Source organism: Babylonia areolata, chromosome 9, assembly GCF_041734735.1.
Source record: "Babylonia areolata isolate BAREFJ2019XMU chromosome 9, ASM4173473v1, whole genome shotgun sequence".
Classification (NCBI taxonomy): Eukaryota; Metazoa; Mollusca; class Gastropoda; order Neogastropoda; family Buccinidae; genus Babylonia; species Babylonia areolata.
This window is the reverse complement of record NC_134884.1, coordinates 11,880,110-11,900,164: the sequence shown is the minus strand read 5'-3', so window position 1 is coordinate 11,900,164 and position 20,055 is coordinate 11,880,110. Positions and strand designations below refer to the sequence as shown.

The following is a 20,055-nucleotide window of genomic DNA, read 5'->3' as shown; positions in this document are numbered from 1 at the left end:
CCGCGAAGCGATCCGTATGAACCGGAAGCTAAAGTTACCAATCAAGTCTTCGGATGGGCCCAACGAAACAGAGCCTAACAAAATGTCGTATCTGCAGACGAGTGTGATTTCACACGCACAACGTGTGAGACGGTTATATAAAGAAGCAAGTCGACAGCTTCAGGCTCTGTATGGATACCAAAGGTAAATTTTAATAGGCATCTATGGAAATTTCTAATGTAATTCACACAAGCATTGTACCACAAGTAACATTAAGTTTGATGTCCTCTGTGTCCTCTGTAACAACACGTCAGGTTCAGGTTCAGGTTCAGGTTAGAGGCGATGCCAAGCATCGTAGCCTTGCGGCTTTGTACGCCCCGTCGGTTTTCGTAATGTTTTTTGGCAAGGTACTCACAAGCCCAGGCCGTCAAACTCAAACATTTCCGTTATAATATTGTGGTCATCAATAAGATTTTTAAAGGCATTTATGATGATACTGTACGGCAATGCACAAAATAATACTGTACTACAAAAGGACTTGTATAAGTTACAGGACTGGACTGATAGATGGAATCTATATTTTAATGCATCAAAGTGTAAAGTAATGCACATGGGAAGAAAAAATCCAGAAAACAAATACCATATGATAACAGAAGACACCACACAGGACATTGAAAAATGTCAAAGTTGCCGTGTATGGGGGAAGAATCTAAATGAGCGGCTTGGGAGTAAATGCCACTGAAACGGTGCAGATGAAGGGTCAGTTTATTGTTTATATTGATGATGATGGAGGAGGAGGATGACGATGACATGTCTGAAACAGATGATGGCTTCCCCCCGCCCCCCCAACCCCCTTGGGCCCACCATCTTTCTACCCCCTTCATCCCATCACCTAGGAAGGTGGGTCATGCTGCTGCACTCCTCCCCATTATAGTGTCAGAATGGTCAGCGTGATGACCGTGGACTCCTAACAGGAAGAAGAAGTAGACCTTGGCATATTTTTTTTTTTAATAAACTATCATTTAATTACACACACTTAACCGTGACCCACTAGTGCCGGAAAAAGATAATTTCATTTTCATACATATACAGAATATAATAAGTAAAGCCAACCAGATGATAGAAATAATTAAGAGAACATTTACCTATCTAGATAAAGATATATTTCTTAAACTGTATAAAGCATTGGTTAGATCACAAGTGGAATATGGTAATATTGTGTGGCACCCATACCTCAGGAGACAATCTATAGCGATAGAAAGGGTACAAAGAAGAGCAACTAAGTTATTAAAAGAATGCAAATCTAAGAGCTATCAACAGAGACTTAATTACTTAAAATAGTTAAATCTGCATTCATTAAAGGGTAGAAGGCTAAGAGAGGATTTAATAGAAACATACAAAATGTTAGTTTGCTCTAATGAAGTCAGTGTGAATAATATTTTTAGAATGTCAGATTATGAGAGTAAAAGAAATTCAATGATGAAAATTTGTAAAGAGCACAGTAATACTTACCTAAGGAAAAATTCATTAGCTAATAGAATTGCACAAATATGGAATGCACTACCCATTGAAACTAAACTTAAACAAAATAGTAATGTGTTCAAAAATCTCCTTGACATGAACATCAATTTAAAAGAAAAATGTATTGACTTTGATGAGTGATTTAGGGTACGTGTAAAAGAAAACATATATATGTATCTCAGAAATAAAAGGAGACCGATATTGAAGGGGACATAAAAAAGGCCGTGAGGCCTAGGCAGTCAAATGCCAGTCCCTACACTACTACTACTACTACTACTACTACTACTACTACTACATGATTGGTGCAACTGCAAGTTCGATATCTGGAAGTGGAATATGGATTCCAGTTGTTAGTTACTCTGTAACTAAAAACATATATTTTCAAATGTTGCTACTATGATGGTGCTTCTGAATTTTGTCAGTACTGTTACGGGTGACAATGTTCATTTGTGGGTTAATAAACCTGCTTTGTCAATGTCATCAACATTATTATATATTGTGTAGGCTTGGATCAAATCACCTTGTACCCTTCGTGCTTGAACATTTAAGGGAAGGAAGCATAAGATATTTTAGTCATTCTTCATAAGAAAAATTGTTTAATGGACTAATTTTGTTGTTCATCTTTGTACACCTTCAATTGCAGCAGATTGACACTTCAATTTAGGGAACCAAACTGTGTTTGCATATATTATAACATAGGTCTTACCAATGCTTTATACAGTCTTAAAAATGTACTGTTGTTAAGGGACCTGAAGGTACACATAATTATACCAATTTTTGTGATTTGCCTTATTTATTATGCATACAGTATGCTTGTCAAAAGAGAAGGTTTATATATATATATAAAAATAATGCCTGAATCATTTTCTTCTTCACTTTTCTCAACATTAACTCATTCTATACTGCCCGGTGACTTCCTTCATTATACTCTCTGTACTGGCCGTTGTTTATGTTACAAGAAAAATAAAAAATAAGAAAAAAAGAATGCAAGTACTATACAGCTATGAAAATTTGTGTAAGTATAAAGAATATCATGGACTAACATTTGGCACTCACTTTATTATTGACTGATTTATCAAATCTTGAAAAAAAAATCCATTTGTTTTACAACTGATGCAGAGGGGGTGAGTTTTTCTCATATAACATAAATTTCACAAATGTTCAAGCTCACAACATGGGAAATATTAATGCTAGGAAATTTTTCTTTGTGCAAGAGAGAAGTCTTGTAAAGAGTCAGATTTGGTGTAGTTGTTATTGTTAGTTATGGTGAGGGAAAAAAACCCACAATAAGAGAAAAGGTCAGAGGTCAAAATTCAAGGTCACTGCATGGCATACTGTGAAAAGGTAGAAGGGGATAAGACTCTTGGGTTTTTCATCCAGTTTTCATTAACATGCTTTTGTGATTTGTTTTGGCCTGAACATAAATGCTTGGTAAATTTAGATCAAAAGTCAAGGTCACACCAGTGTAACCTTTTTGCCAGATGATTTGCATCACATTATATTGCACTTGCAGTGTCCTTTTTTGTTTGTTTTTCATAATGATTAAAAAAAAATAATAATTCCACTTTCCAGTGATGAATTAAATTAGGTGGGTATCACATGTGAGTCTTGAAGTCCTTACTTCTCTTATTTATTGCAGGTCTTGTTTCTCCCTTAGCAGTTTCATTGTTGTTTCAGGCACATTTTTCGTTACCATGCAGTGGTGCTTCGAGCAAGATTTGATGAGAACAAGAACGAAGTGGACATGAGGGTGGCAAAAAAGCTGTTGATGGAGGGAGAAAAGGAACTCTTCCTCAAACAACATCCTCAACCTCTCAAGTGTAAGTATTCTTTTTTTTTTCTTTTCATAAATGTTTACTCTTCTCATTAAATCTTGCTTGAGGAGCTATCATGCAATAAGCAAAAGACTCAAATCACAAATTATTTATGGAATTTGGTGCGCTTCTTTATAACTACAAGGTATTCTCATAGTATCAACAAAACTTCTATCCTGTAGTCTCCTGCCATAGAGGCACCACTGATGACTTGACATTTGGTGTCATATACTGTTACATGTCAATCTGATGCTAACTAGGCCTATCAGTTTGCTCTGCTTCACCAAATTTTGCGCGGCTAATGGTGAAAAGACGCCCTATCTTGCACGGTCCACTCTTAGCCAATCAAACGCCTCTAAAAGCTACAAGCGCTGAATCATTCCTTTGGCCAAGTCTCTTGACGCTATCTTGTTAGGTTTACGCTCTGTCTCGTCTAACGCTTTCTTTTTGGCTATTAAGTATGTTCATTTGGCCTTATTTTGTTGCATGCAGCTTGATTTTATTGTATTCTTACCTTTTGTGTACTCGATTCAACTCTGCCCCCTCGAATCGTACTTTTTTTTCTACCTCTCAGTCGATCTTGTTATTCCTTTCTCTTTTGGGAATTGGATCTTTCGCTGGGTGCCTAAGCACGGTTACCATGCCTCGTACATCATCCCACGATGGCAGTAACCATGATGCTGGGATCAAGACTTGGCAGGAGACCCTCCCAGGCCCAGAGCTCATGGTTTCTCCCAATAGGGACCGCGGCGATGCGTCTTTGGACACTGATCACGGAGGCGACGCTCATCTCATTAGAACGGTCATGAAGTGGACAGGGGGGAAAGGGGTACGAGCGTCTCCTCCCAAGGTGTCCTGGCGGGAGGCAGGAATAACGGGGAGTGGCAAGTCCTCTCGTGGTGGTGGGGACTCAGGGCTAGGCACAAACTTTAAGTGGAGGCCATGCCCGGCCATTACCCTGGTCGCCACACTGAGACGGCCCTTAGGGGCTCCATTGCTATTTCCCCTCCTCCCTCCACTGCGAAGCCCCCTCCCCCACCTTCATCTGTGGCGGAGAAAGTCCTGGTTCAGGGGGAGGACCTCTACTTTGTCCACCCCAGGCCAAGCCACCCCAGTCTCCCCACAGGAGGGGATTTGGGGCGCGTGGCCACCTGCTTTACAGGTCTTCCCACTATCCGGTCAGTCTCACCTGCTGGGGGAGGCACAAATGTGTCAGGGGGTTCTGGGCAGTCAGCCCGCTGGTCTTCTGGCGAGACTGACAACCAAGTCAGACCTGACCTCCCTCCAAATTGGCCAGGTTTTTCCCTTCTTGGAGGTCAAGGCGCCAGTGACCCTTGGGGGTGGGGTCACAGAATGGCTGGCGCCCATGGGTGGTTTCCCCCATTTTACCTGTACTGGGGTGCACCTATGGTGCACGCTGGGTTGCTGGGAGGACCAGGGGCCAACCCCTCATTCTCTCGCCCCTGGATGCAAACAACACATCTCACAGGGCGACACACACGGCTGTGACAAGTGGGATGAACTACTTGTCGGTCAGGTTGAGCTCCTCAGCCAATATTGCCACTCAGTCCACAAATCAGGCCTCTGTCACCCCACAGGTGACCTCCACGGTCACAACAGCCTCCTTGTCAGGACCGACAGCTGCCGAGTTGCCCTGCTTGGCCCGGGGGAGCCTGCAGTTCCCCCCCACACCCACCCAGCCAGCCCTCAGTCCTACAGGGAGATGAGCAGGTGTTTGTCCCCTCACAGCACTCATGGGTCCCTCTTGCATCCTGGGATGCCCTCATTGAGAAGGTGTGGCACCCACCATCCAAAACGTGGTTAGACCTAAGGTCACACTCCCCACCCTCTTCAGGTGTCAAGGAGGTAACAGCTGCAACCATGGTCCCCACTCGGGATCGTCCCAGCTCGTCCCGCTGCGCTGACCACAGCTCACAGGACGTCCCAGTGGGTACATCCACTTGGGATGGCACCCAGCAGGGGATGGACTGGGAGCAAGAGTAGGAGCCTCTGTCTTTGGAGGAGGACGAACAAGCGGATGAGCACTCTTCGCCCCCATCGCAGGGTGACAGATTGAGCCTGCGCCTCCCAAGGAACCAGCCTGAACCAAACTTGGACTTAGCCAAGCTCAAACTGACCCTCCCAAATCGGGTCATGCATGCTGAGTCGGTTCCTCAAGCTACATTGTCACCCTTGGTGCTCCTTAGGCAATGTGACTCTAACTCCAGAACCACCAGACCACTCAGAGTGCCAGAAATTGTGCAGGAATGGCTTAATAAGCCAGGCCGCACTGTCAGGGGTGCTGCTTCCATCCCTCCTCCAGGCAGGGAGTCTGTCTCTGCCCCAGGTGCCTTCCCCCAGGGCAAGTTCCTTAAAGACTCCTCCAGAGGCAGGGTGTGGTCCTTGTACACACAGAACCACCCTGCCTACATAGAAGCGGAGCCCTCCGTGCAGGACAGGATGTTGGTCTCACAGCGCAGCACCTTCCCCACTTCAGCTAATCTATCCATTAAAACGTTAGCAGAGTGGAACAGATTGGCCCGCCGCTGTTTCCTCAAGGTTTCCACGGCTTATACCTTTTTCGATGCTTTCCTCCACAGGGCCAGTGAGCTGTGGGAACAGCGTCGGGTTAATCAGGACACTGGTCACCTTCCTCTGTCCCTCCTGGCCACTTCACCGACCAGAGGTAAAACACTTTTGGCTATAGGGTAGCTTCTGGTCTCAAAACGGCCACAGTCACAGCTACCAGCCTTCACTTCATTACTGTGCTGGCTCGGCGTGATGCCTTTTTCCGCCTCTCCAACATTCCATTAGAGGAGAGGGCTGCCTTGCTGTGGGAACAGCATCGGGTTAATCAGGACACTGGTCACCTTCCTCTGTCCCTCCTGGCCACTTCACCGACCAGAGGTTAAACACTTTTGGCTATAGGGTAGCTTCTGGTCTCAAAGCAGCCACAGTCACAGCTACCAGCCTTCACTTTAATACTGGCTGGCTTTTTCTGCCTCTCCAGCATTCCATTAGAGGAGAGGGCTGCCTTTTGGTCCATCCCGGCGCAGCAGCACTCCATCTTCAGCCAGTATGCACCCCATTTCATCAGCCACAGGGCTGAGACAAACAGGGAGGTGGCTTCATATTTAGCCCACACCTCCCAGGGGTGTCAGGGTTCACTGCCATTGAAGAGACCGGCCACCAGGACCCCTCCATACACCATGCCGCCTAAGTCAAAGCGGCGTGCACAGAATCAGCAGCAGAGGAATAAACCACCTCATGTCCGTCCAAGCCAACCAACCATGCCTTATGTGCCCAGCTCTGTGGAGCAGGAGAGCGTCTTAGAGACATATCGCACCTACTCCTTGTAGGAGCGATATCTCAACTCTTGGACCCAGGCCCCAGTTTTTACGGCCAGTTGTTCATGATTCCAAAGGTCTTGGGAGGGTGGAAACCAGTCTTTGACTTGTCCGCCCTCAGCAAATTCCTCCCCAAAATCAAATTCAAGATGGACACACAGGCACAGATTCGGGAGACCATTCAACAGGGCGATTGGGCTACCTCTATCGATCTGAAAGATGCTTATTTTCATATCCTCATTCTTCCGGCATCCCGTCGGTACCTGAGGTTCATGTGGAGGGACAAGGTGTTCCAGTTCTCTGACATCCCATTTGGTCTGTCCCTTGCCCCTTTCCAGTTTACCAAGGTGGCGCGGGAATTGGTGCCCATTGTCCGGTTGGAATCCATTTGTCTCTGTGTACCTGGACGATTGGCTCATTCTGGGCCAGTCGCAGGCCCTGTGTCAGAGGCATGCGGCCAGACTTCTAGACCTTTGTTCCTAACTGGGCTTCCTCACGAACCAGGAGAAATGCAACCTGTCCCCAAGTCAGTCCTTCGACTTCTTAAGGATGAGATTCAACACGCAGTCCATGATAGTCTCTCCAACGCCAGATCGCTGGGACCAACTGGCAGACCTCCTCTGTCACTTGCGCCATTCCTGTTGGGCAACAGCGTGGACACTTTCATCTCTCCTGGGCATGATGGAGTACATGGCACCCCTCATCCCCCTGGGCAGGGTTCTCAAGCACCCTCTTCAGAGGGCACTGAGGCTACAGTAGTCCCAGAGAACCCAACCATGGGATACCCAGATATGTCTGGGTGAGTGGTTCCTCGAGGTGACATCAGAGTGGCTAACCACCCCTCTTCGGACACAAGGGGTGCCCATAGCCCCACCTACACTTCAAGTGGCACTCTTCACAGATGCCTCCTCCCTGGGCTGGGAAACCCATGTGGACTCACTCCATACAGAAGAGAGACCTCTCCCTGCAGACTGAGGCTCTCCTCTGTTGGTGCCACAGCAAGAGCATTGCACTTTCAGCGAGACACAGAGCAGGAAAAGCCAACATCTTGGCAGATGCACTCAGCAGGTCTAAGAGTGTCATCCACACAGAGTGGACCCTGGACAAGGACACCCTTCATGGGGTGTGGGAGCGGTGGTTTTGGCGGATGGTGGACCTCTTTGCCACAAAGTTCAACAAGAGACTCCCCACTTATGTCTCTCCGGTTGCCGACCCAAAAGCATGGGCAGTGGATGCTCTGTCTCTGGACTGGAGTAATCTGATTGCCTACATGTTTCCTCCTTTTCCAGTTCTGTCCAAGGTGATCCGGAAATCCATATTGGAATGCCTGCTGCTGATTCTCATTGTGCCAAAATGGCCGGCTCAGCCCTGGTATCCGGACCTCCAGTCCCTGACACATGTTCCACCTCTGGAATTTGAAACCAAACCTCATCTACTGAGGCAGCCTCATTTGGGGATTCCTCGTTCTAATCCTCAGCTACTCCACCTGCACACGTGGCTGCTGTGCAGTCGGAACTGTCGGCACCACCATTGAAGTCTTCAACCCCTCAGTCAGCCTTTGTGTCAGAGGCGCTTATCGAGGGGGGGTGCCTCCTCTGACCTCCTCTCCATAGTCTCCAAAGCAAGGAGGGCGGGGACTGAGACTTTATATGACTTTTGCTGGAAGAAATGGTTGCGGTGGTTACGACTCAGGACGTTCCCCCCACTAACCCTACAAGCATGCAGCTGGCCAACTTTCAGGCTCACTGCTCCCTGGTTCTCAACCTGTCTGCTAGTTCTGTGCGAGGGTACAGGTCTGCCATCTGTACCACCATCAGACAGCTAGGTGGTCCTTCCTTTGAAGCGGATTTCCTGCTTAGAGAGGTGGTTAGGGGTGCCTCTCTGAAGGAAACTAGAAACCCCAGGAGAGTGCCCTTGTGGGACTTGTTCCTGGTGCTTGATTTCATTCAGAAGCAACTGTTCAAGCCTTTGGGTACTATTCCTTTCGACTAACTCACCCTCAAGACCACTTTCCTTCTGTTGCTGGACACAGGCAATCGTAGAAGCGAGATACATGTCTTTGTGGAATGCCACAAGATCTGGCCTTCCACAGAGATGGTTCCATCACCCTCTGTTTCTTTCCAGAGTTCCTGGCTAAGAACCGAGACCCGGAGGTCCCCCTTCTCTGAGGGTCAGACCTTTGATATACTTGCCCAAGACGATGAGGATAGGCATCTCTGCCCTGTTCGGTGCCTCAAATACTATTGGGATACGTCTCGCCACAGGCGTTCTTCTCAGAGATGTCTTCAATGAGAATTACAAGACATTGTTGGAGGCACCATTTCCCGCTGGGTTTCCCAAGTCATTCTTAGAGCCTACTCTCATGCTCACAGGGATATCGGCTGTCTTAATCCCAGAGCACACGGAGTGTGGGCCATAGCCACATCAGCTGCTTTCCAGCACTCAGTGCCGCTGCAGCATGTCTTGGAGGCAGCCTTCTGGGGGTCTGAGAATCCCTTCATCAACTTCTACCTCAGAGATTTCCGTATGACCAGGGCTGACGGTTCCAAGGGGATTTCCTTTGTTGCGGCTAACACTGCTGTCTGAGTTACATGGACTCCCCATGCAAACCAGTAGGCATTGCCCAACTCCATTTGCTTTAAATTCTGCATCAGTTTGACATGGTACATTATATGACACCAAAAGGAGGAGTTTGTATTATACACCATGTTTGGTGATACATATACTTACATGTCAAACTCAAATGCCCGCCTGTCCATCCCCGCGTCTCTGCCGTGGTTCTCATGGGGCATTTTCTCAATGGCCACGGGATGATTCAGCGCTTGTTGCTTTTAGAGGCGTTTGATTGGTTAAGAGCGGACTGGGCAAAATTTGGCGAAGCAGAGAAGCCTAGTTTGCATCAGTTTGACATGGTAAGTATATGTATCACCAAACATGGAGTATTATACAAACTCCTCCTATCCGTTGTTTCCAGTTCTTTTTGTTCCACGCCTCTCTCAGGGTTTTGCTCAGTCTCAGGTCTGTCCATTCTGGGATACTGTCCTCCCAATCCCATCTCTTTTTCTGTCTGCATCTTCTATGCACTGAGCCTTGCAGGATTATCTTGGCAAGCCCTGCTGATATTTAGAGCTCATCATTTTAGTGAGATGTTTTTGTTGTTCCAGATGGTCTTCAGTTTTGTTAATGTTGTTTGTGCAATCTTGGACAAGGTTGATGAGAGGCTTGTTTCAGTACTTGCTCGACTCGACTTAACGTGTGGCTTTTGATACTCTGGATTATGCCATCCTGTTGGAGAGGCTCTTAGTAAAGTCTAAGTGTCCTTTGGAGTTGATGGTACTGCCCTTGACTGGTTCAGGTTGTACCTGACTGGTTGTGGAGAGTCCATCATTTTAAATGGTGGTATGTCTTCTCCCCACCCACTTTCTGTAATTAAGGAGTTCCCCAGGGTTCAGTGTTGGGGCTGGTACTTTTTACTTTGTATGTTCAGCCTCTCTCTGATGTGATTGATTCTTGTGACTACTCCTCTTCCCTAGACTCTCAAGTCACAGCTGAAAATATATCTTTTTTGTCTTGCATTTGAGTGAGGGATGTACTACTTTTTCCAATGTTGTGGGGTGGGGGTGCTGTGTGTGATTGTGTGTTTTGCATGTGTGTGTGTGTGTGTGTGTGTGTGCTGTTCATGATGTGAGGATTGTGATTGGTTCTTCATGGTTGATTCTATTTGTTGATGATTGTTGCTTTTCTTTTGTAGCATGTAATTGTTGGAGTGCCGTGAAGGATTGGTTATTTGAATTTTCTTGATTTTTGTCATTTCCTTCATGTTGTATGTAACTTGTGAAGTGCCTTGAGCCTCTCTGTGAGGGAACAGCACTATAGAAGAGTACTTCATTTGTTTATTATTATTTCAGACTTTGATCCCTGGTCTATTACTGTTGCTCCCAAGTACTTCTAGCTTTGGACTGATGTTGGTGGTCATCACCTTGGTCTTCTCTGGCCTTTGAGGTCTTGTCCAGGTGTTCCAGTAACTCCTTGTCATTCCTCTCCCCATTTACCAAGTGATAGACATAATATAAATTGATTTTTTTTTTAAAGCCAAAAGGGGTTTACATTCATCTTGTGCTTTCTTCTACCAGGGATTATATCAGTGTCGTATTTTTCATCCCCCACAGTTCCATTATCACCAGGAGGTGTTGCATATGCAAGAGAGCCCCATGTACCTGACTGGGTAAGTGTATTAAACAGATGCAGAGCTACTTCTATGAGTGGCAGTGTGTGACAAAGAAGTGTTGGTTTTGATTGGTTGCCCCAAGATTATTTCCCATTACTCATTGGAGTAATTTTACATCTGCAGAATTTACAGTGAATTTGGATGTTGCTGATATCTTGTGGAAAGATGGAAAAGCGAAGACTGTGGCTGAAATAATTTAACTAGTAATGGCAGACAGAAGATGCTGTTGTCTTAATTATTTCCAGGGATGTGAAAGGGATTGAAACAAAATAGCGTACTGAAGCCAGGGAGCTAGCTACACGAGTCCCTTGCTGGGGTACAGGGGCAACACCCTGTTGGGAAGTCTGGGGGGCAAAGCCCTCCAGAAACCGACAACAAAATATTGTTTCTTGCTGTCACAGAAACTGTGCAGGAATTGCCGCCGTTTCATGGTTCTACGGGGGTCAATATTTTAACTGTGTTTTAACTTGTGCATATGCAAACAAATGCACAAAAGAACAAACAATGTTTTCAACAGACCTAAAATCTGAGAGCTGTCATGGCATGTCTGAAAATCTGAGGGACAATTGGCAGTTTCAGAGGAACAGGTTTGGATCAACAGAAAAAGCAAACTTGACATATTTGTATCATTTGTTTTACTAATGTGTGTGTGTGTTTGGCATTCTCATCTCTGTGTGCATGTGTGTGTTGGCATTCACATTGTCACATTTAGATGGTTTATTGGCAATACCTTTTGAAAAGCCCTGGATACCTTTCCTGAGATTTGTGCAAATTCGGAGAAAGAAAAAAGTGGGGGTGGGGAGTTTGAAATTTAAATGTGATGACGCCGACAGCGGCTATTGCGACACTACTGTCGTATCTCAAGATGAAATGGGGGGCGAGTTGGGGGGGAGGGGATGTGCGCGTGCACACACACACACATACACAAAATCACAGTTACACGCTCGCAGGCATGGGCGTGCTCCCACACACACAAACGCACTCGCGCGCGCATGCCATCACCATCGACATCTCTGGCTGAACCCTCAGGCTGCAAACATTGTCACTTGTTGCAACAATCACTTTGTAGCAATTGTGAGAGATTCTTCTTCTTCTGCGTTCACTCGTATGCACACGAGTGGGCTTTTACGTGTATGACCGTTTTTACCTCACCATGTAGGCAGCCATACTCCGTTTTCGGGGGTGTGCATGCTGGGTATGTTCTTGTTTCCATAACCCACCGATCGCTGACATGGATTACAGGATCTTTAACGTGCGTATTTGATCTTCTGCTTGCATATACACACGAAGGGGGTTCAGGCACTAGCAGGTCTGCACATATGTTGACCTGGGAGATAGTAAAAATCTCCACCCTTTACCCACCAGGCGCCGTCACCGTGATTCGAACCCGGGACCCTCAGATTGACAGTCCAACGCTTTAACCACTCGGCTATCGCGCCCGTCAATTGTGAGAGATAATGTGTAGCAATTGACTTTGAGTCTGTTTCTGAAATTATGTCAGCAAGGATGCAGCAATACCCTTCATGGCAGCAGTTTCAGTGTACGTTATTTAGATCTGGGCATGAAATAATTATGATGTTCAAAGGGTCGCTTGTCTCTCATTTAGACATCTGTTCACAGGCCTGCCTAATACTACGATTCGTCCGTAGTTTCTACAATCCAAGCCCCCAGACTACAGCACTACAGCCAAGTAAAGAAAAACTACGATTTTGCTGACCGCAAACACACACACACACACACACAGAGCAACTGCCAAGAAGCGCCGCACATATTCGTCACTGAAGAATTCGTCAAACCTTTTTGGCGTATTGCTGTGATTACACCAGTCGATGATGCAGCTACACTTCATAGCTGTAGTTAGTGTATTTACGATATTTAGATCAGGGATCTATATCTGACGTTCCGTAGCTTTGTCATCTTTACCAGCATGTAGTGTTATGTTTTGTTCAAACACGCGTACGGCCTCTGTCATTTGGAAGTTGGTACATTTCACTATCGCTGTTGTTTTTGATCACACACACACACATGCACATGCACACCATGACAGACACCACATACACATAGACATACATACAAACGCATAGATGTACACACACATTTTACCATTGCTTACATACATACACAGACACACACGCAAACACATGTGCACACGCGCATGCATATGCACACAATCACACACACAATGTACACACCATCCACACACTCACACGGGCGTGTTGTGTGCATGTGTGTTATATAAAGTGTAGAAAAGGAACAGACTCACTTCATACGGCTCGACACACACTCAGAGACAGTCTCCATCTTGAGGTCGCCTATAATCTCTAACCAGAAGTATATCCGGAGCCAGCCGCTCCTAATTCCCGTACACGTAACATCTTCCCCCTCAGGGATTTCTGAAATAAAGTTGAATAATTAAATTACTTGAATTCTTCAAACATGTACCAATTAACTAATCACTACGTTGTCCAGACTTTGGAATCTTGTACCATTTAGTTTTAAAGGAAAAACATATATTAAAAACAAATATATATCTCTCAAGTTCCATGTACTACTTGCACAGTCCTTCACATTTTAAAATTGTCTTTCTTGCTGTTCCATTGTCTTGTTTATATGGTAAACTCTCTCTCTCTCTTTCTTAATACCATAAGAATTAAACTAAGGTAAAAAAATAATAAACAAAACTAAATCAAATCCTAACCTTAGGACTTAATTTCTGAACTTGAACTGTTTTGCAAGATAATTTTAAGTTACATACCATGTGACAAATATAAAGAGAATCTTAAAAAAAAATTTTTTAAAAATAAAAATTGATTATTCTGACTATTTGTTACTGCATGTTTGTGTCTTCTGACAATGATTTATAAATCAAATGTTTGTCTGGGCTTCACTACTCTGCCAGATCGGGTGACGGTGGCTGGTTCAGTTGGTTGAGGGTGTGGGGCCCGTGGTGATCCTGGCCAGGTTGTCACAGAGGGCATCCCAGGCGGGTGGGCGTCCCAGGCGTGTGTCCCTGGCGTGCGTCCCCGGGAGGCTGCTGGGGTGGGTCCAGGTGAGCGTGTGTCCCAGGCATGCGTCCCTGGCGGGTGTCCCCGGGAGGCTGCCGGGGTGAGTCCAGGCGTGCGTGCGTCCCCGGGGGAATGCGTCCCCGGTAGGCTGCCGGGGTGGATAGGTCCGGCTCCTGGCTGGTATGTTCCCGTTGTGGTGGTGTGCGTTGCGGTCGTTCTGGGTCCTGCTGCTCACCGGAGTGGGCGTCACTCGTCTGCAACAGGGTGGGACGGGTAGGTTGTGTGTATGAGGGTTTACTTGCTGTGGGGCTATGGGGCGTTTGAGTGGGGCGGGGAACTGATCGGAGGAAGACCCTGTTGCGACGGTACACCTTTCCATCTTGAGTCTGTACGTCGTATGACCTGCTTGTCTGCCTGTTGACAACTACACCACTTTTCCATAGTTTTGTTGACTTGTCAATGGGTTGTATTTTGACAGTGTCGCCCTCAACCAGGGGTTTGAGGTCTTTCCGGTCACAGTGGTATTCTGCTGCTACTTGGCGTTTATTTTCAAGGAGGTGTTTTTCTTGTTGGATGTAGTCTCCAGCAGTGGGTTGTAGTAGTTTGAACGTGGTGGGAAGTGTTGTCTTCGTCCGTCTGCCCATGAGCCGTTGTGTCGGGGTTGATGTCATTCCTTCTTCAGGTGTGTTTCTCAGGTTGAGTAGTCCAAGATATGGATCTTCTTTTGCATGAAGGCACTTCTTCATCAAATTCTTGGCTACTTTCACGGCTGCTTCTGCAGCCCCATTGCTTTGGCTGTGTCCAGGGCTGGACGTCACATGTCTGAAACTCCAACTGCGGCTGAAGGTCCTGAATTGCTGTGACGAGAACTGTGGGCCATTGTCACTGACAACCGTGTCGGGGATGCCGTGACGGGCGAAGTGGTGTTTCAGTTTGTGTACAACTGTCTCTGCACTGGTTTCTGGTAGGTAATCCACTTCGAAGAAATGACTGAAGTAGTCTACAGTGATGAGGTAGTTTCTTCCTTGGATGGTGAAAATGTCAGTTCCAACCTTCTCCCATGGCCGATCTGGTACATCATGCATGCGGAGTGTCTCTGCTGGTTGTTGTGCACTGTGGGAAGTGCACACATCACAAGCTTCAATGAAGTGTCGGATTTCGGCCGACATTCTAGGCCAGAAGATGAGCTCTCGTGCTCTTCGTAGGCAAGAGTTGATGCCCGAGTGTCCAGCGTGAACTTTTTCCTTCATGTCCTGTCTCATGTCAGGTGGTATAACTACCCTGTTTCCTCTGAGGATGATTCCATCCTGTACTGTGAGTTCGTCTCTGTAATCGAAGTACGGCAGGACTGAGTGTGGGCATTCTTGTCTCGATGGTGGCCAACCTCTGAGAATGACCTCTTTGAGGTCAGCTAGTGTGGAGTCTTCTGCAGTTTTCTTTTTGATTTCCTCCAGTCGTTGTGGTGCGAATGGTGAAAGTGTCAATGAGTTGATGTTTTGTGTCTCTGCATCTCCTCCTGCTGAGACAGGCGCTCTGGAGAGTGCGTCAGCCACCGGGATTTGTGTTCCTGGTTTGTATTCCAATGTGTAGTCATAGGCCTGAGCCCTGAGAAGCATGGATTGCAGTCTCATTGGCGCCTTTGCCAGTGGTTTGTTTCTGATTGCCACTAGTGGCTTGTGGTCTGTCACTACACGAACTGGGCGGCCATAGGTGTAGTGGTGGAATTTTTGCAGCCCAAAGAGCACCGCCAACATTTCTTTCTCGATCTGGGCGTAGTTTCTTTCTGTTGGCGTGAGTGTCCTGCTTGCGTAAGCGATTGGTCTGTTTTCCTGCATCAGTACAGATCCAAGGCCATATTCACTGGCGTCGTTGACGAGAGTCAGGTCACCATCCTGCTTGTAGAAAGCCAGAGTGGGGCTGTTAACGATCTTCTTCACTGTCTGGAAGGCTTGTTCTTGTGATGAAGCCCACGTCCATTGCACATCTTTCTTGAGGAGGTTTTGGAGGGGTTGTAGGTCCTCTGTGAGATGTGACACGTACCTTGACAGATAGTTGACCATGCCCAGGAATCGTCTGAGTTCTTCAACCTTCGTGGGTGCAGGGTATCTGCTGATGGCTTCAACTTTCTCAGGGTCAGTTTGTAGGCCATCTTTGGTGATCTGGTGCCCCATGAACGTGATACTGTCGGATCTCAAGTCCAGTTTCTCTTTGTTGAGTTTGATGCCCAACTCTCTGCATCTCTGTAAGAAAGTGTTGTAGTGAGCATCATGTGTTCCTGTGGTATCCCCATGGATGATGACGTCGTCAGTGATGCAGACAACTCCTGGCAGTCCACTGAATGCTTCATTCAGTTTTCTCTGGAAGATTTCTGATGACACCGATGTGCCGAAGGGTAATCGGAGCCAGCGGTATCGTCCCAAGCATGTCTGGAATGTTGTCAAGAAGCTTGATTCCTCGTCAAGCTGTACATGCCAGAACCCGGATGCAAGATCAGCCTTAGTGAAGACCTTCGATTTGCTTAGATCATGAATGACATCTTCCAGTACAGGCATTGTGTAGCGTTCTCGTCTCAGAGCCTTATTGAGTTCCGGAGGGTCAATGCAGATGCGTAAACCGCCATTTTTCTTCTTGGTGACCACGATTTGGCTGACCCACGGGGTGGGGACCGTGACTGGTGAGATCACTCCTTTCTTGACCATCTTGTCGAGTTCATTCTTGAGCAATGGTCGTATTGCTATTGGTGTGCGTCTGTCCGGCATGATGACGGGTTTTGCCATTGGGTCGACTTCCAAGTGTTGAAGGCCTGGCAGTTTCCCTAGTTCACCATCAAAGACATCTTGATATGCATCTGGTGTAGGATCTTGTAGCTGAGCAACTTGAACAAAGTTTTCTTTTCTGATGTTGATCAGTCCCATTTGCTGAGAGGTTTTGAGTCCAAGTAGGGGTGTGAGGTTGTGATCATCAAACACAATAAAGTCCACTGTGTACACTTTTTGGTTCTTTGGGTTTGTGATGTTTTGAGTAGTCCTGCCAACTGGTTTCATCTTCGTGTTATTCCACATCTTCATGATCTTGTCAGTGGGTTCAATGTCTCCTGCAAACTTTGCTGGAATCATGTTCACTGATGAACCTGTATCTATTTGGAATGTCATGTCTTGCCCTCCTACTACCATCGTGCATTTTATGTCCTTGCTCGGTTGATCAACACTGTAGACCCATCCTTTCTTGTCTTGAGGCAAATCATTTTCCTGCACTGGTTCAATTTGATTGACCTTTGTTTTGCTCTCAGTTGTACATTTGCGTCCAAAATGGGTTTTTTTTCGAGCATCGGAAGCATGTCTTCCCGTATGCTGGGCATTCTTCCTTTCTTAGTCTGTGTCTCGTTCCACAGAATTTGCATTCTTTTGTCATAGGCCTACTGTCTGCACGGTTTTCTGTTTTTAGCTTGTGAAGCTCCTCTGAGTTGTCATGTGTGTGCATGGCCTTGCCCTGGAGTGTAGCGTTTTCTGCTGCTCGACATGTGTCGACACATTTTGTTAGATTGAGATCTCTGATCTTCAACAGTTCTGTCTGCGTGTTGGAATCCCGGATTCCAAAGACAATCTTATCACGTAACATTGAGTCCCTACAGTGTTCACAAAAGTCGCATGTCTTGCTGAGGTTTCTGACAGATGAGTAGAAATTTTCAAATGTTTCTCCTTCTTCTTGCTGTCTTTGGTTGAACACGAATCGTTCATAAGTCACATTGATTTGTCCAACAGCAAATTCGTCAAATTTGGTCATGATTTGAGCAAGTGTGGGTGGATCATTGTCGAAATGAAATCCATTGTACACCTTGAGTGCTTCATCTGACAAACAGTGTGTGAACATGGCTGTTTGATACTCTGGGGATTGTTTGTTTAGCTGTGCTAACAATGCGTATGTTTTGTATCGCTGTTTGAAGAGCTTCCAGTTTTCTGTTGGGTTCGAACCTAAGACAAGAGGATTAGGGGGTTTTATGCCCTGAACTGGTCCAGCAGCTGCCTGGGCCATTGTCGACGTAGTATCAGTATCAGTGTCTATGAGCCAGATGAAAATAGCCTCGCTAAAAGTTTCTGCTCACAATGACGTCACGAACGCTCACTGCGCTAATTTCGACTTCTTACAGAACTTGACTTACACTACAGTGTTCATTGCTTCTTCCTACTCTTATTGTCCACCACTTCATGGTACCGCTGCCACCATGTTGTGTGCATGTGTGTTATATAAAGTGTAGAAAAGGAACAGACTCACTTCATACGGCTCGACACACACTCAGAGACAGTCTCCATCTTGAGGTCGCCTATAATCTCTAACCAAAAGTACATCCGGAGCCAGCCGCTCCTAAATCCCGTACACGTAACAGGGCGTATACACACGCACACAGAGACACACACACACACACACAAAGAAGTGTTGCTTATGGACAGATGAGAGTAACACTTGCATATTTTTCTTTACAATAAGATACATAATTTTACAATATAGTTTGTTTCATAACAAAAATAATGTGGTTTGTTTTTTGCTTTGAATAAAGCTGTAATTGACTTTCATTTACTCTGATGCATTATGCTTTTTTTTTCTCCATTGTTAGATCTTTGCTACGCTGGTATGCAGTCATCAAACTAAAGGTCCATCCTGTGAGAATGTTCAGTATGGGTGCCAGATCTTGTTCTTTAAAACTATGTTTTAGTGTTTATAGGTTAAAATCCCTCCTTTTTTGTCTGCTTCTTGATTTTCCCAGAATTCACCATTATTCTCCCACAAATAAGTCTTTAGAAAATATAATAGTATGGTAATCGTGTTCAGGCTTGATACTCTGTTTTGTTGAGCCCACGTAGTATTTTCATGCTTCGGTCTGGCCAGAAAAAAATTTTCAGGCTTCGGTCTGAAATGCTGCTTAATACATGTGAAAGACTACCAACCCAGTAAATGGACTGGACAGTGTGTGGAAAGAATGGATTTTTTTTTTTTTTTTTTTTAAGCCAAATTTGGTGGTGACAAAATATTTGCAGGGAAAATGAATTTTAAGTCTACCACAGACATACACATGCACAGAGGTGGACCCACAGTCGAAAACCATTTTCATTACTCTTTGTTTACACATGAGGAAAAAATTAATCATTTGTTCTTTTACAATTATGTGCATGGACAATGAATTTCAGTATGCATAAAAATGATTTTTTTTTCTTCTTTACTCTACAGTTATTGGACATTTGGCACCCCTATGAAAAAGCACAGTATCCGGAGTATTTTGCACGCAGGGAAATCCGGAAACGCGAGTTCATCGAACGATGGGAAAAGAAATATGGCAAGCCAGATCCAGATGCAGTTCACTGATTACTTTCATCCTCATTGTGATGTTATGCATCTTGTGGATAGACCGTGTGAGTTTTTATAGATAACCTTTTCAAAAAGCAAAGATTGCACAATAGACAGTCTACTGGATTGCTTATTTCTGGTAACAAAAGTCAGCATTAAGTTGTCAACACATGCAGATGTTTGCTGTATCTCTATGGCTGAATTATTTTCAAACAAGGAAAAGTAATGAATAGAACTGAAAGTTACAGTTTAAATTTGTTGAACTTGACTTAAAAAGAGAACTTAACAAAATTTATGTTTGTTGCCCTTTACAAGAAGGGTGCGGAAAACAGCAGTTGAATTTCATTTTGCATATTAAAGACATCCCAGTTCTGTGAATATATTTGTTGTGTGTATGTATGTGTTGCATGTGAAAGTGAGACAAGACATGGTTTGTTTATAGTGATCAAGGACTTGCTTATGACTGAAGAGGGAGAACAATATTATAGGTGTAATCATCATTTCACTTTCTTCCTTTTTTTTTTCTTTTTTTTTTTTTTTTGTCTTCTCTTTTTTTCTTTCTTTTTTTTGTCAGTGGTTGGCATGCTAGTTACTGTCAAATCTTATTTTGAATTGGACCCATGTTTAAATATTTCCCTTTCTCTGGAAAGATCTTAGAACAAAACACACACAAGCACATACAAGGTGTGGTGGTGAAAGCTTCTCATGAGACTCGAATCCATAGCATGCAAAACTGAAGTCATACATGATCATTCATTAAACTGGAGTGACAGGTGAATCCTGAACCACCATGAAATCATTGGCTGAGTAGAAGAAACAAG

General features: G+C 45.3%; 1 protein-coding gene across 1 annotated transcript; it reads left to right on the top strand.

Annotated features, from left to right (window-relative positions):
* The first annotated feature begins 41 nt into the window (after positions 1-41).
* Positions 42-19,612, top strand: LOC143286058 (NADH dehydrogenase [ubiquinone] 1 beta subcomplex subunit 9-like). The gene is made up of 4 exons (XM_076593603.1): positions 42-183; positions 3,178-3,320; positions 10,831-10,886; positions 19,118-19,612. Exons 1-4 carry the CDS (start codon positions 83-85, stop codon positions 19,250-19,252), a joined length of 435 nt encoding a protein of 144 aa, XP_076449718.1. The 5' UTR covers positions 42-82; the 3' UTR covers positions 19,253-19,612.
* The last annotated feature ends 443 nt before the right edge of the window (positions 19,613-20,055 follow it).